Source organism: Macaca mulatta, chromosome 17 (assembly GCF_049350105.2).
Source record: "Macaca mulatta isolate MMU2019108-1 chromosome 17, T2T-MMU8v2.0, whole genome shotgun sequence".
Classification (NCBI taxonomy): Eukaryota; Metazoa; Chordata; class Mammalia; order Primates; family Cercopithecidae; genus Macaca; species Macaca mulatta.
In genome coordinates, this window is record NC_133422.1 from 108240840 (window position 1) to 108257379 (window position 16540).

Genomic DNA, 16540 nt, shown 5'->3' on the forward strand with positions numbered 1-16540 from the left:
TAACCAGTCCAGAGGTCAGAACAGCCGCGGTCTCCTACCTCTGTTGCTTCTCAAGGGAAAAGCACAGCCTGGAATGAGGAGCCCCAGGCCCTCTCAGTCTCCTATCATTACGTTGCTACAGATGTATGTGTTTGGGTGAAGCTATAGTTAAATGTGAGATTATTCTTCTTGGTTAATATTTTACCTTCTGTCATAACCAGCATGCTTAAAGAGAAAACCCAGACGCTCTGTGAATGGGACACGGGCCCAGAGGCTGCCTGCAGGTGACGTCGAGGCAGGTGACGTTCGGGGATCCCTGGGAAGTTGTCATCACCCTGCTGACATGAGTGTGGATGTTGAGGCCTGGAGGGCGACAGGTCACACAGCCAGAGCCTGGCAGCAGCGCAGGGGCGGAACCGCGGGTGCCCTGCAGGCCTGTGCCCTCTCAGTCGGCCTGGCAACGCGCAGCTAACGCTCTTCCAAAAAACATTCTCTGGAGGAATCCTGCTGGTCCTGAAGCTTTTGGCCTTGGGAAGGTCGTCACAGACACCCCTCCCCTTGGGCCAGGCCTGCCGTCGGTCTAAAGGGCCCTGTTTTATCTGAGGTGATGTGTAACTCTGAAACACACTCACACAAAATAGAAATACTGTCCTCTGTATCAACCTGGAGACCCCCATCTCTACCCATCCCTATTAATGCTTTTCCATAAACAGGCCACATTCCGAGGAATCCGGAAGCCTCCAGCGTAGGACAGACGCTGTTCCAAGCCACTGGGAAAGGGGAAGCTGGCGACTGAGCGGCGCCCGTCAGAGCCGTTAAAATGTGAGGGAAAAACTGCACCTTACGGCAGATGAACCCTTAGAAGAGCCAAAACGCTACTGAATTAATGCTTAATTTAGTTATAATGATAAAAGTGCTTTTACCACTTTAAATACAGTTATTTGAAAAACGTTATTTAATGGCAGCCTAATAACTTTGCTAATGAAAACTTAACTCTGCATATACAGTTTCCACTATTCACGTGGAGCCTGTAGATTTGGAGAATCCTCTGCATCAGCGTGGGTGAGCACGTGTGTGGGGGCGCGTGCAATGCTCCTGTATGCATGTCTGTGGGTGAGCACATGTGTGAGGGGTACATATTTGTGAGGGGCGCACGCGTGTGTGAGGGGCGCACGTGTGTGTGAGGGGCGCACGTGTGTGAGGGGCGCACGTGTGTGAGGGGCGCACGCGTGTGTGAGGGGCGCACGTGTGTGAGGGGCGCACGCGTGTGTGAGGGGCGCACGTGTGTGTGAGGGGCGCATGTGTGTGTGAGAGGGGCGCACGTGCATGAGGGGTGCGTGTGTGTAAGGGGCACGTGCGTGAGGGGCGCACGTGTGTGTGAGGGGCACACGCGTGTGAGGGGCGCACGTGTGTGAGGGGTGCGTGTGTGTAAGGGGCACGTGCGTGAGGGGCGCACGTGTGTGTGAGGGGCGCACGCGTGTGAGGGGCGCACGTGCATGAGGGGTGCGTGTGTGTAAGGGGCACGTGCGTGAGGGGCGCACGTGTGTGTGAGGGGCGCACGCGTGTGAGGGGCCCACGTGTGTGAGGGGTGCGTGTGTGTAAGGGGCACGTGCGTGAGGGGCGCACGTGTGTGTGAGGGGCGCACGCGTGTGAGGGGCGCACGCGTGTGAGGGGCGCACGCGTGTGAGGGGCGCACGCGTGTGAGGGGCGCAGGTGTGTGAGGGGTGCATGCACACTCTCCTGTGTGCACATATGGATGTCGCCGTGCGCACATGTGCACACCAAGTGTCTGTCCCTTGAGTGCGCAGGAGCTCAATCTTCCCGAGCACATGGTAGCTCACCTCTCCAAGGAGGCTGAAAATTCTCATTATGATTCTCATAAATACGTGACCACGTTGATGGGTTTGCCTTATTTATCCCTTACTCTATAACAACTTGGAAGGCACAGCCAACATTTCCCTTACATCCTGGGACAGCCCCAGTTCATGGCTCCCGACGGCTGTGGCTGCCTCCCGGGAACCCAGCGGGGAAACTCAGGTCCACCCCCGCCTGTGTGATTCAGACCCCCAGACAAGTGCCTGTGGGAGGACGTTTTAGTGGGTGGGGAAGCGTCTGAAAAATAACTTTAACTAACATTTGTAATTAACACATCAAGTAAAACTAAAAGCTTTTGCCTTGCCATTGTTGCCTTTTGGTGGGTGACCTCAAAAAGTCATCCATCTCACACTGACCCCACCACATCCCAACTCTAGCCCCAAATCCTAATAAACACGCCAGTTAAGAATGCACAGCACATTTTTACAAGCCTCACAATTTTCTAATCAGGTGCATAGAAAAGTCCCAAATATTTCTGAAATATTTTATTTGAAAAGCAATGTCACCACCACTTTTAAGCCATAGGCATACTAAAATCTGGACTAGCTTCTAAGCGAGTGGCAGCTTTCGAGCTCTGCACACTCAGTGTGACCATCCACAAATCTACGATGAATTATTAACCAGACCAGGCTAGCCCACTGCATGGCCTTCTCCGCTGAAAGTCAGCAGCTGTATCCTGCCTGAAAAACACCAGCATTCTTGAGTTCATAGAACCCGCTGGTTCCAGCGCAGCTGCCCAGAGGGAAGCCTTGGGTGTGAGCAGCGACAGGGGTGTGGACGCCACCGTGGGCTCCCCCAGAAGGAAACCAGGGGAGCACAGAACTAAATGGTCACCCGTGACAATGAATCATGATCTGGTGGAAAGAAATCAAAGCGTTTTTATTTGGAGATGACATTGGCTGCCTGCCCTTCCCTCTCCACCCTCCGCTTTCCTCCTGACCCACCCACCCCGGCTCTTTTCCTGGGCCTGGGAGGGCACATGGAAAGGAGACAGGGCTTCCCTAAAGAAAACATAGAAATACACTTCATAAAACAAAATAAACTTAAAAACAAAGGCACTTAGCAAAAATGTAGTGAAAAGTGTTTTTTTCTTTCCACAGTCTTTTATTTTCACTCAGGATTTCCATAAACACATTCTTGGGTCCAAATGCTGAGAAACCCTTTCTCTAAACACTCGAGGAGTGCTGAATGGAGCAGGAAATGATGAAGAGAGAAAGGAATGCCACTGATTCCAGACGGATGGGACCAGCTGGGGAATTCAGGAAGCCGTATGGAGGTCCTGGAGACATCATTGCTCACGCCCCTGAGGGGCGATGGCTCAGGATCCCCCAGCAACAGCGAGAGAACCAGCAGCGCCACAGCGGCCGGGCCCCCTCCTCTCTCCAGCCAGGCGTTGGTGCCGTTCGACGGGTCTGGACAACGAGCCCTGGTGGAGAACAATCCCCACAGAGAAATTCGTGAGGCCCTGCCCCACAGATAACACGGGCAGACTTTTCATTATCAGAACCTACTGATCGATAAGTGATCAAACACTCTCTTCTTCTGACTTCCTATCACCAGGCACACGTGAGGAGGAACACCAGCAATTTCTTACTAATCACAGCTCAAGCACCAATGTTTGTCCACCGTTTTCTTCTCACACAGACCTAAGAGGATCAAGTTTATTCCCAGAATAACATCTGTCTCATTTGAATTCCAGCGTGTTTCCCTGAGTGGCACAGCCGAGCTAGTCTTGGGCTCTGGAACAGTCCAAAGATCGGGGACTCCCCTGCAACACGTAGCCACCTGAGAGAACAGGTCAGTGACAAGCAGGGGGAAAAGCTATTAGGAAAAAGAATAAGTTGTGGGCCTAAAAACAAAACGTTTCTTATACAAAATATGAGAAAATCACCCAGCAGTTGCCAGAAAAGACCTCAAGTTGTGGAAAGTAGAAAGGCAGGTGCATCCCAGCACTGCAGCCAGCAGCAGGCGGCCACCCGCGGGGCACTGAGAACCTGGTGCCCCAAACGCATCCCGCTGAGCCTCCTGGGACCAGGCCCCTGAGAGCCACAGGGCTGTCTGGAGAGTGTCGCCAGCCTCAGCCACGTAGAGTGGAATAAAAACAACTAAGACCTGCTGGAGAAGTTTTAAACTCCACGCATCCTACTCAGCACAGGTTGGCCCGTTTCTTCTGCCACGGATCTTGGCTAAAGGAAAAGCCCGCAGGAGCCCACCGGAGCCCCCCTTACTTCCACCCAACACTGCACATCAAGCCATGCAACCTGCCCCAAGCTGTCCCAGGGTCATGAGTGTGCATCCGTGTGCATGCACATGCGTGCAGCATTGCGTGTGCGTGTCTGCGTGTGTGCAAGCATGTCACAACAAGAGGAGACCTCTAGGAACATAAGGATGCGGACTCCTCCCTCAGCCTGAACCTCTGCCTGTCAGGCACAGCTCGAAGTTTGACCTTCGGCTTCCCCAGGGAGAGACCGAACCTTCACTCCTCTGTAGCCCTGAGGGCGGGCGTGGCCAGATCAGTCCCTGAGTGCGGCACCATGGCCGTGTGGGTTTACTGCCCGTCGCACTAGCCCTGTACAGTGAATGAGCCACTGGCTGTTTACAGCTGTGTCGGGAAGGGGCTTCTCGGAATCCCTCTGCCTCGCTCCACACAGCCGGGCTGGCAGAGCCAGGTCTGCGGGCCGAGGGCAGGAGCCTGCTCCCACTGTCGCTGCAGGTGACTGGCTGAGGGGCACACAGGGCCCAGCGGCTCCTACCTCTAGCCACCGCCCCTAAGCTAATGAAGATTCCAGCCTGTGGGGCCGACCACAAATCCCAGAATCGCGGCAGTCGGAGTCTTGGAGGTTAGTTGTCGGGGAGGGAGACGATCTGGGAGGCCGGGCGTCCCTTCCAGGCTGCACAGCCGGCAAACGTGGCAGAGCGTTCCCAGGCTGCTGCAGCCTCCAGGGCCCTCCGGCAGTCAGCCCCACCCCGGCCAGCAGGGCTTCCTGAGAAGGCTGGGCTTGGCAGCTACAGCCCGAGGGGACCTGGAATTCCCCAGAAAAGCCCGAATCCTGAAGGCCACGGGAAAACCAGCCCCGCTGGAGCACCTCATCCCGACCTCTGGAGGAGAGTCCGGCACGGCCAGTCCCCTGGGCTCTGCACACAGACGGTTTTCCCAGAACCAGTTCCTCTTCCTGAATCTCTGCTGATAGCCGTGTCCACCAGTCTGACCCCAGCCTTGGAAACCCCCTTACAGCCTGGGCCAGAATGAAGGAGGCGCCCAGAGGCTCGGGGTGCTTGGGGCCAAACCACCCCCAGCTCCACTGCCTTGGGCCTGCCCCCGAGCCGTGCCTCCCCCGCTGGGTGGCCTTTCTCTGCATTTGGGAGCACCTGGGCCTGGGGGTGCAGGCAGGTTCGCCCCTGCCCATTGGAGGGAAACGTTCTGACGTGGAAGCAGAGGGCACCGTGTTCAGGAAGAACGAGCGGGTCCTCCACACAGGGCAGCCGGGGTGCTGCGACCCAGGTCTGCCAGCACCGGCAGGGGCGGCTCCGAGTGAGGGACAGAGTTACCCAAGAGGGGGACGCAGCGAGGAAGGGGTCTCCGGCAGGTCGGCCCCGCGTGAGGGACGCAGCGAGGAAGGGGTCTCCGGCAGGTCGGCCCCGCGTGAGGGACGCAGCGAGGAAGGGGTCTCCGGCAGGTCGGCCCCGCGTGAGGGACGCAGCGAGGAAGGGGTCTCCGGCAGGTCGGCCCCGCGTGAGGGACGCAGCGAGGAAGGGGTCTCTGGCAGGTCAGCCCCAGCCCTGACTCCAGACCTCTGCATCTCACTGCTGCCCAAAGCGAGGACCGCGGGCTGCCGTGACGGCCGCCACCCTGCTGAGCAGGCCCAGTCGATGCGGCATGAGAAAAGACTCCAGGAAGGAAAAGGGGCCGGCAGCACCCAGCCTCCTTTCTGGGGAAGTGATTCCACAAGCCACAAAAGCACCTGGGCTGTGGTCATCAGAGTCCACCACAGGACAACCTTCCCGGGTCCCCACGCCCTGGATGCAGCTTCGGTGCGCGTCCGACGTGGAGGTGCTCCTGCCGCCGGCGTGGCCTTGGGAACAGCACTTTGATCCTGGAGCCTCAGAGAAGGGGGGCAGGAAACGTGTGTCCTGCGCGGTCACCACCAGACGCCGAGGTGGCCGCCCCAGCAGGGGCCATGGGCTGAGGCTGGTCCTCGGGAGCTGACAAGATCAAGGCAAACTAGCTGCTCCAGCACCTCGAGGGTTTAGAACCAAAACAAGAAAGAACTGAAAGAAGAGTGAAGCCTTTTCCTTCAGAAGGAACGCGGCTAGAGAGAAGATTTAGGGGTGCACGCAAGGGCCCTCGGCTACTCTGTGCAGCTCCTCGAAGCAGGGAAAAGGCCAGGAATGAAACCTAACGCAGAAATGGGAACAGGCTCCAACTCCACAGGAACAAGCGGCCCGGGTCGATCACGCCCAGTTCAGACCTGGGCTGCAGCTTGGAGACGATGAAGTCCAAAAACCACGCTCCAGGAAGACACAATAACAATCACCCCAAGCTTTGTCAGGCATCCCAGAGAATCCTCCGTCCTACCCTGGGCACGCCATGAGCACCCAGCAGGGAGGGTGGCTCTCAGCAAGGGGCTGAGGACTCCGGCCCATCCTGGGGCGAGGGAGGCACCCACGGGGTGGGCCACGCGGGGCCAGGAGCCACGGCCCCCATGCAGGTCCTGAGCAGACATCTGTCCGGTTGGTGGCCAGGAAAAGGATCCCCATAATGTCTAGGAAAGACTCAGACCTCTTACCAACCTCTGGAATTCTATCCTATGGGCAGTCAGGGCCAAGAGAGACGAGTCTTTACAGGCTGGAAACTATTCGGGTAACATAACAGAAACAATGTAAAGAGGAAAGAATAGGTGTAGGAGTTGTTCCTTAATCAATTCCGCATCAAGGCGCTGGTTTCTGTCCCCAGGGCGGCTCCCGTCTCCTGGCCCAGCCCCCCTGGCCTAGCCCCCAGGAGCCGGGCACGGCATCTCTCCGGACCCGGGACACGCAGGTTAGCGCTGCAGCCGTTACCAGCTGCGTTCCGATAGCAGCAGGACACTGACTGTCCCCGGAAGAAACACAACTGAGCCTTAAATGTGAGCGATTGTTCCAAATGTGGGATTCGAGCTTATCTGAAAACGAAAACTAAGAACGCCAAATTTCAGGGTGGCGAGAGCAACAGCCTGGGGATTCCAGCCCTGTGTGCAGAAACAACCCAATATTTCCAGACACTCATAGAACAAGGAAACACTATTTTTGATAAAACACCCACAAAAAACAAAATCTCCCAACACTCTGATGCCGTTTGACCAATAACCCGTAGGGAAACTCACTTCTGGGGACCCAGGCCCGAGGAGGGGGTTCCCAGACACCTCGGTGACTCTGAAACTCACATCTACAGAAAAGCTCGAACGTTTGTAACTCTTCCCTTTGGACTCCGCCTCACACCCAGAGAAACCCTGAGCCATCTGTCGCAGGTGACGTAATCCCGAGTTCCCCTTCACCTGTGCCGGAGCCTCCCAGACACAAAGGCTGGAGCCCCAAAACCCGCCAGGGGCCTGTCCCGGGCCAGCCACAACCGCATTCCGCCTGTCACTGCTGGACGCCCGCTGCGGCCTGACGCAACCAGTCCCTCACCTGTCAACACACTTTTCCTACACAGCACACCGTCTTGAATGAAGGCAAGTCATTTTCTTTCTCGGCCTTGGTGTCCTCCACAGCCAACGCTGTCCTTGCAGTTTGTGAAGGGATGATTTCTAAGCTCCGCCTTTGTTCTTCTCTCATTCATCCACCGCATACACAGCTGCACATTGATGTATAATCGACATACACTTGCTGCTACGGAAGGCCTTGTATATCCTGTCTCTCTTCCTACCGTGGCACTCCTGCCATCCCCCAGGTAATCCAGTTAGCAGGCTGTGTGGGTCTTATCCCTGATCTGCGCACACTCGTCTGACCTGTGTTTACCGTTCTTCCAGGGGGTGGTGTCAAAGGCGCTCTCACTTTGCTTCTTTCTAATCCTATCCCGTGGAACCTCCTGCAAGTCATGTGGTTTGGCCTGGGCTTAATATTTCCTTGAAAGTCACAGAGCCCACGTGAGGATGCACGTGACATAATCCCCGTTTCAGTTGGCTGTTACTCATTGGGCTGTTCTTGCATTGCTATAAAGAAACACCTGAGACTGGGTAACTCGAAACAAGCGAGGTTTATTGGTCACGGTGCTGTAGGCTGTACACGACGTATGGAGGCATCTGCTTCTGGGGAGGCCTTGGGAAGCTTCCAGTCATGACAGAACGTGAAGGGGAAGCAGGTGTCTCACATGGCGAGAGGGGGCAGGAGGGTGAGGTGCGAGGTACGCCGCACACTTTAAATCACCGGATCTCGCAAGAACTCACTATCGCAAGAACAGCACCAAGGGGATGGCGCTGAGCGGTTCATATCAATCCACCCCCAGATCCAGGCCCCACTTCCAGCAACGGGGATGACAGTTCGACAGGAGATTGGTGGGGACACCCGGACTCCTCAACGTTGCTTCTACTGTTTGCTATTTGCTCACTCAGCCACTGGCCACAGGTGCTGCTGCAGTAGACGTGTCTGTTCATCGCCTTTACTTACGGTTCAAACCTAGAAGCTCTGGTTGCACAGCAGCTCCTTTCCTGCGTGAGCACAGACCCCTGTTCTGACCTGCAGCTGCGTAAGACGAGACATGCTCACTGAGCTGCCTCCCCCACCCCCCACCACAGTTCCACAACTGCTGTCCAACCTGGCAGCCTCCAGAGGTACCAGCACCTGCGGGGCGTGACACCACATCCCCACGGGACCTAGTGTGCCCCTTCTGTCAACCCATTGGCCAGAGGCCCATCCACACATCCCACTGGCCCCTCCAGCCAAATGATCTGTGCCCCTCAGAGGCCAGGCTGTGCATCTCCTAGCACCAGCTCAACCCAACGTGATTCCCTCCCTTCCTGAGACCTCACTCTCTCTTCAGGGCAAGTTCAAAGCTACCCTCCCAGACACCCCTCCCAGATGACAGCCAAAACCGAAGCCACCTCTCCAGAGTGTGAGCTCTCCCGGATCTCAACACCCTCCTACGTATTAAAGTGTAGCTCTTTTCTTTTTTTTTTTTTTTTTTTTTTGGAGACGGAGTCTCGCTCTGTCGCCCAGGCTGGAGTGCAGTGGCCGGATCTCAGCTCACTGCAAGCTCCGCCTCCCGGGTCTACGCCATTCTCCTGCCTCAGCCTTCCCGAGTAGCTGGGACTACAGGCGCCCGCCACCTCGCCCGGCTAGTTTTTTGTATTTTTTTAGTAGAGACGGGGTTTCACTGTGTTAGCCAGGATGGTCTCGATCTCCTGACCTCGTGATCCGCCCGTCTCGGCCTCCCAAAGTGCTGGGATTACAGGCTTGAGCCACCGCGCCCGGCCAAGTGTAGCTCTTTTCAATTTATAGATTTGCTTACACAGAAGGCCAATTCATTACAGACAAGCAGATAGCTTCAAATTCTGCTGGCATAATACCTCCCATCTATGAAGATCTGAGCAGGGAAGTGCCTGTGTGCATCTGATTCCCATTAATCTCTGCAAAAAAAGGCCTTGGTTGCTACTTTCACAAACCAAGAAACCAAGGCAGAGAGAGGTTAGGGGTCATCCAAAATCAAAGAATTGTCAAGAAATGTGGCCAGCACGCAGTCTCGGGTGTCTGATTCCAAGGGGGTTCACTACGTCCGCCTCTCCTCCGAGGGCCCCCAGGAGCTCTCCTCCTCACCCAGCCCCTCCCACCATCACTCAGCAGCCTTCACTTTTGAGACCTTAGCAGCCACCACTTCGCCTGTGGCTGTTTCCAGCCAATACGTCCATCTCCTTTCTAAACACACGCACGTTACTTTTCAAACATGACGCACCACCTGCAAACACAGGGAGACACAGCCTCAGGTAGACGCTCTTAATCCACTCTGTGCCTGTGGGGTTCACCTGCTCATCAGTTCCAAATGCCTCATGTGCTTCCATTAGCTCCAAAGAAGCAAATCAAAGTGTTTTCCACCAATGCTAGATTCCCTTCCAGGGATGACGCCCCCAGGGCTGCCTCCAGGCCCACACTCTGCCCACCAGTCCAGCACCCCGGCTGAGTCAACCTGACGGGCACCATTTGCTAAGATGCCTGAAGGCTGGATGGGTGGCTGTGGCCCTGCTCAAAGGATCACCTCGGCATCTCCAAGCAGTCTCCCAGCACACCCTGTGTCTTGGGCCTCCCAGGCCACTGTCCACCCACACAGAGCAGCAGCCCCTTCCTTCCTTCCCTGCCTGAACACTGACTGCCTCGTGTCCCTAAAGTCACCAACAAGTCTCTCTCGTCTCCAGCCCTCCGTGATTCGCCCCATTCAAATCCAAGATCGCAGAGAAGAAACGGCTCTCTGAACTGAGCCACAGTGGTGAGCGGCACCTGTGTCCCAGCTACTCAGGAAGTGGAAGCAGGAAGATCTCTTGAGTCCTGGAGTTGGAGACCAGCCTGGGCAACAAAGTGAGGCCCAGTCTCAAAGAAAAAAAAAGTAATGGACAGTACTAAGTGGTGAGGAGAAGAAGAACTCGGATCCCAGGAGCCCGTGGAGCTGGGCCGCTTGGGCCCAGCTAAGTCTGTGGGTCTCCCTTTCTCCACCTCAGTGTGGTGGAGTTTCGAGAATTTCGATAAAAGAAGCTAATACATGGAGACGACCCCCTTAGCATCTGCATCCCACCTCCACACTCACACACACACACACAGGAAATCCACTCCCCTTTCCAGGCAAAGCCCGGGGCCCCAGGCTGAACCTGCCCCTGCCAGAGCCCCTGCTGTTTCCCAGGTGCAGCCAAGCCCTGCACCTTCGTTCTCAGGGGTTAAAAATAGCACAGGCAGCTCAGCTGAGCTCGGTTAATAAAATATCCAAGTTAATTTTAGCGTTAGGGGAATCTAAGATCTCTGATGCCAAGGCCCACGTGTGGCCACGCGGCCCCTCCTTACACTGTCACATAGACACAGGGAAGTGGCACAGCACGGCCGGTATCCCTTTCTCACATTCACAAAACACTTCTCTTACCTGAGTGAGCCCTAGCCCTGTGAAGACACTGTTGCTACTGTCACTTATTAAACAGACCATCACCTAATTTGATGCCTGCCACAGCCCTGTGACCAGCGGCCTCCACCTCCCGTGGCGGAGTCCGTCAGGCTGAGAGTGTCAGCGGCCACATCTCGCAGAGCTGGGCCCGGAGCCCTGACCTAGCCCAGGAGCTGGGGCCAGGGAGGCACAGTCCAGGGCACCCTCTGGCACCCCACTTGTCATTCTCCCTATTCTCACCCGGTGCCACCTCCTCCTGCTTCAGGTGGGATTCTGTTTGTGATCAGGAGAGGGATAGCTGGGGTTGGAGGCCGGCGGCCCCCGGCCCGCAGAGCCCCACAGGCCTGCAGGCACCAGCGGTTCAATGTTGGGCCAGACTTGCCGTGGGCCTTCTTCATGCACAAGCTCCAGCCTCATGGGAAGGGAACGAGAGCCCAAAGGAGAAAGAAGGGAGCGACCAGAGACACAGGAAGCCCCACCGCGGAGCACACGGCAGGCCCGGCCTCCCACGGACAGCATTCACAGGACGCTGACTGCCTCCAGGACGGCAGGATCACAACGGTGCAAGAGCCTTTCCCATCCTGGACCACAGGGCTGGCTTTTTTTTGTTGTTTATAGATTGAGAGAAACACCTTGTGTATTGCTCTTTATTGAACACATTTATCAAGATAAGGTGCCGCATTTAAAAACAAGCAGTAAGTATTGTGGAAACCGAAAACATTACTGGGAGGGGAGGAGGCACTGCACGCCTTGGGGGCGGGGGCCCCAAAACAACGCCATGGCCGTGGCGGAAGTGCCCTCCCTGTGGGTCCCTGACTCATGGAAAGTCAGAAGCACCGGCTTCCTCAAAGCAGCGATCACATAGGAAGTGTGGCGCAGTCATGCATGATGCACAGACTCCGCTGTGAAAGGTTAATGACTGTTTCCAAAGACACAGGGTTTAAGATGTTTACATGTGCAGGAGGACATATCCCAGATGATTCTACAAAACTGAAAGGCAGAAAGCCAGATTCTTCAAGACAAAGACTCCAAATGTTACCATCGTAACACCTCACTTTGACGTGGCTCTCCCTCTTATTACCTCCGTGCAAGAGGTGGAAGGACAAAGAAAGAGGCAGGGGGAGGAGGAAGAGATTCTTTCCATTTTTCCCAATTTCAGCGTCTGAATGAGGCCACATACCACCACACATTTCAAAGCTATTTAAGAATTTAAAAGGCCAATGCCCCATACCTTAAAAAAAAAGCTCCCAATCGCCCCAAAAAATGTGCTGCCTTTTTTTCTTAGTAAGAGTAGTAGCAGAATTGTTTATGGTATAACTTTAGGGACAATTCTTGTTCGGGGAGTGAGGGGGCAGGGTGTTAAGCCTGAACAACACTGCCTTGTACGTTCCCACCGGATATAGTAGACAATAATTGCTTGCCTTTTGCAAACGGAAAAATGAGGTTATGAAGGGGAAGACATGAGCCCTGGGTCATGCAGCGAGTCACTGGCAAACTCAGGCGCAAATCCCGCGTGCCCGGAGACAAGGCTCAGAGGTGAATGACCGCGAAGGGCCCTCAAATCAACCACAGGGGCACCGTCTTGCCTGCACCTTCAAGACCAGGGGCTCAGGCAGGGCAAGTCAGAGCCAAGGTCGGCCATGAATGTGGATTAAAGAAAGAGACTGAGGAGCTCAGTGGCCCCCCGGCACCGGCGCCGCGCAGGGTCATCCTCCACTTTGCTTCTACAGATGGGCTTTTCCCCGGAGCCCGGGGATATCAGGCCAGCAGCACGGTGATATGAGACTAACCCCAAACCAGCACACCCACAGGTCACCCTCAGGGTCTCCAGCGCAGACTGCATCTCCGCTCAAATGCATGAGGTGCCCTGTCTCCCCAGCTACTTGGGGCACAGATACCCCTCAGGCAGCTGGCCCTGCAGGTGACCTCTGGAGGGGAGAGGAAACGGGGACTTCTCTCTGGAGCCACATCCAGAGAGTCCGGCAGCTGGTATTTGGGCCTCTCTACCCGTCCTCACTGCTGCTGCCCCTGGGAGGGTCAAAGGTTCAGATAATATCCAGGCCCCACGCAGGATTAGCAGCCTAAGCCTCAGCTGAGCCAGGGTTTCACTGACTTGTTTAAAGTGGAGCACAGAGCCTGACCAAGCAGGAGCATCTCCAAACCTCCTTCTCTCTGAGGGATCCTCCGGGGTGCCTGACCCCACGCCTGTCGGAAGTGGGGCCGAGTGCCCGCAGGCCGGGGAAGCTGCCCTCTGGGACACTCAGGGTCTGAGTGTCTCGTCTGCAACTCTGGTCTTCCCTTGCCCTCCTGTTTTACTTCCCATGCCTTCTGTAAGGTCCTGCCGTGGACTGAAGCATAGCCCTTCCCGGAGTAAACAGTGAGCATGCTGTGCCGGCTGTGGGCTCCCCACCCCCGAGCTGCAAAGCCCCAGGCCACTTCTGCCTGCTGCTTGGAGACCTGGCACTGCCCCACAGGGGCACCCACCTGCAGCCCCCCTGCCCCCGTGACTGAGGAAGCCCAGTGCTTCTCGCACCTCTCGGACTCGCTCGCTGAGCCAAGCAGCCTTGGCCGAAGGAAAGAGCAGCAAACTGACCCCCACGGGCCGTGACCTCTCCCCACCCACGGCAAGGCGACCTCAGACACTTCAGGGAGCGCCAACCCTGGCTTTCTTGTGTGAAAGTGACAGCAGATTTAAACCACATTTTAACAAAAGAAATCCCTCCTCTCTGGGCCACTCAAAGCGGAAGTGCTGCCACATCCTAGCTGCAGAGCTTCTGGGCCAAATATCAAGACAGTGTCTCAGCGATGATCCGCAAACCAAAATAAAGCCGACAGGAAACAGCCCGCTGCTTTAGAGGAGCTGGAATGCCTCCGGCAGCATCAAATGTCATCAACAACTGACACTCAGCCCGTTCCGGAGGCCTCTTCACACGGGAAGAGGCCGGCTGCGGAGTGCGGCTCAGTGGGGGAGAAGGACCGTGGGGACCCGGACCCTGCAGGCCCTGGAAGCCCCTCCAGCCTGCACCGCTGTGGTCCAGCACACTCACGGCGTGAACATGGAACAGTCACCCCGGGAAACGCTCATGAACATGGAACAGTCACCCCGGGAAACGCTCATGAACATGGAACAGTCACCCCGGGAAACGCTCATGAACATGGAACAGTCACCCCGGGAAACGCTCATGAACATGGAACAGTCACCCCGGGAAACGCTCATGAACATGGAACAGTCACCCCGGGAAACGCTCATGAACATGGAACAGTCACCCCGGGAAACGCTCATGAACATGGAACAGTCACCCCGGGAAACGCTCATGAACATGGAACAGTCACCCCGGGAAACGCTCATGAACATGGAACAGTCACCCCGGGAAACGCTCATGAACATGGAACAGTCACCCCGGGAAACGCTCATGAACATGGAACAGTCACCCCGGGAAACGCTCATGAACATGGAACAGTCACCCCGGGAAACGCTCATGAACATGGAACAGTCACCCCGGGAAACGCTCATGAACATGGAACAGTCACCCCGGGAAACGCTCATGAACATGGAACAGTCACCCCGGGAAACGCTCATGAACATGGAACAGTCACCCCAGGAAACGCTCTTGCTCTGGGGTCATGGCATGAACATGGAACAGTCACTCCAGGAAACGCTCTTGCTCTGGGGGAGGGGGAGGATTTCCACATCACTCTCCCAAAATAAAACAACCAGGGAAAAGCAGATCCCTCCAGATAAACCAGAAGTCCAGACACAGCCTCCTCTCCGGAAACGCCTCCCGGAGCCCACTTCAGAAGCTGCCGAAGCCCAGAGAAAAACCGCAGCCTCGCAGGCCCTGGCGGCCACCAGGTCGCCCGCCACTTCTCCGTGCAAGGGGACTTGGTGCCGGTGGGTCCGGGGTCTCCCCGCCCCGCAGGAGCCCTCAGCCAGAACGCCCCACCAGCACACACGTGCGCACACATGCACACACACAAATACACACGCGTGCACACATGCATCTACACACAAATACACACCCACACATGCACCCACAAACGCATGCGCATACACACGCACCCACACATGGACACACAAACACACGCACCCACACAGGCACACACAAACGCGCGCGCACAGGCACAGACGCGCGCGCACAGCAGCAGCAGCGCGCCCGGGCCTCACGCCCCTGGGGAGAGGCGTGAAGGAGCCTCCACATTCCCCGGAAAGGAAGTTTCTGGGCGCAGCGGGGAAAGAGAGATGGCGAGACCCCGACGTCAGTGGATTTGACACCTGAAGTGAAGACGCCCAGACAGCCCCAGGCGCGCGTACTCCTGCAAACACGCGGGGCACACGCTCGGGCGCACACGCGGGGGCGCACACGCGGACAGACGTCCCTCGGCGCAGGGACCCCACCTCCTCCGCCGCTGCCAGGGACCGGGGCCGCTCCGGGCGCAGAGGAGACGCAGGGAGCCGCGTTCCCCCGGAGCCAGCTCGACCCAGCCCGAACCCCGGGGACGCGGGAAGCTGGGGAGGGGCCGCGGCGCCGGACCAGCCGTTCTCCGGGGAGCGCGCCGCGCCCGGAGGGCGTCTCCGCCGGGGTCCCCAGCAAGGATCTGGGGAGGGGAGGCGGGCGCGGGAGAGGACCGGGTCGGGCGGGGGTCGGACGCGTCGCTGCCGGCGGACACTCACCGATCTTGATCTTCACGCTCTGGAAGACCCGGAGCCCCTCGTCCTCCACCGCCATGCTGCGCGTCCGCGCCGGCCGAGCCTCGCCCCGAAGCGCGCGCAGAGCCGGGCAGCGCGGGCCGAGCAGGAGGAGCGGCGGCGCCGGAGCCCGTAGCGCGGCCGAGGGTCCGCCCGCCCCGCCGCCCGCCCGCACGACCGCCAGTTGGCCGAGGGCGAGGGCGGGGACCGAGAGGCTCCGCCCGCGGCCCGGCCCCTGCTCCCAACCGGCCAGGGCCCTGCAGGGGCGGGGTTGGCAGGGACGGCGCCGGCGGGCTGCGGAGACCCTGGGGGCGCAGGGATCGGCTTCCCCCGAGGGCTCGGCCCCCGCCCCCGCCACCACCCCGCGGATTGGCCGCTGAGCGGAAGGGACCCCCGCGGGCTGCCTGGCGGAAGACACGGAGGGAGGTCGCCTGCGCGGCCCGGGCCCTCTGAGCGAGGCTGCGCGATTCACTCGCGGACGAACTTTGCAAAGAGAAGTTCACGCACAACTATCTGGCAGGGGAGAGGGGAGGAATCCCCCGCCCAGCCCCAGCTCCTGAGATGCGGTCGGAAGGCACCTGCTGCAGACGCACGCGGGAGGCGGGGTACGGGGACACACACACACACACACACACACGCACAGCCCCCCACCCAAGACCCCGGCATGCGCAGGTTCCCCCGTCCCCCTGTCCCCCTGCAGACCCCGGCATGGGCAGGTCCCCCCCAGTCCCCCTGCAGACCCCGGCATGGGCAGATCTTCCCCGCCCCCAGTCCTTCTGCAGATCCCGGCATTGACAGGTCGCCCCGCAGTCCCCCTGCAGACTCCAGCATGGGCAGGTCCCCCCGCCCAGTCTCCCTGCAGACCCCGGCATGGGCAGGTTCCCCCC

General features: G+C 57.8%; 1 protein-coding gene across 2 annotated transcripts in view; it reads right to left on the bottom strand.

Annotated features, from left to right (window-relative positions):
• RASA3 (RAS p21 protein activator 3) overlaps positions 1 to 15759 on the bottom strand; it is a 133550-nt gene extending 117791 nt beyond the window's left edge. The window contains exon 1 of one of the 2 annotated variants that reach the window (XM_015121528.3): positions 15639 to 15759. In XM_015121528.3, coding sequence (XP_014977014.2) covers positions 15639 to 15693 — 55 coding nt within the window. In that variant the 5' untranslated portion in view covers positions 15694 to 15759. Of the gene's footprint in view, positions 1 to 7518; positions 7654 to 15638 lie in introns of those variants that run through there. The other variant, XM_077974113.1, reaches the window with a different exon arrangement.
• Positions 15760 to 16540: the final 781 nt, after the last annotated feature.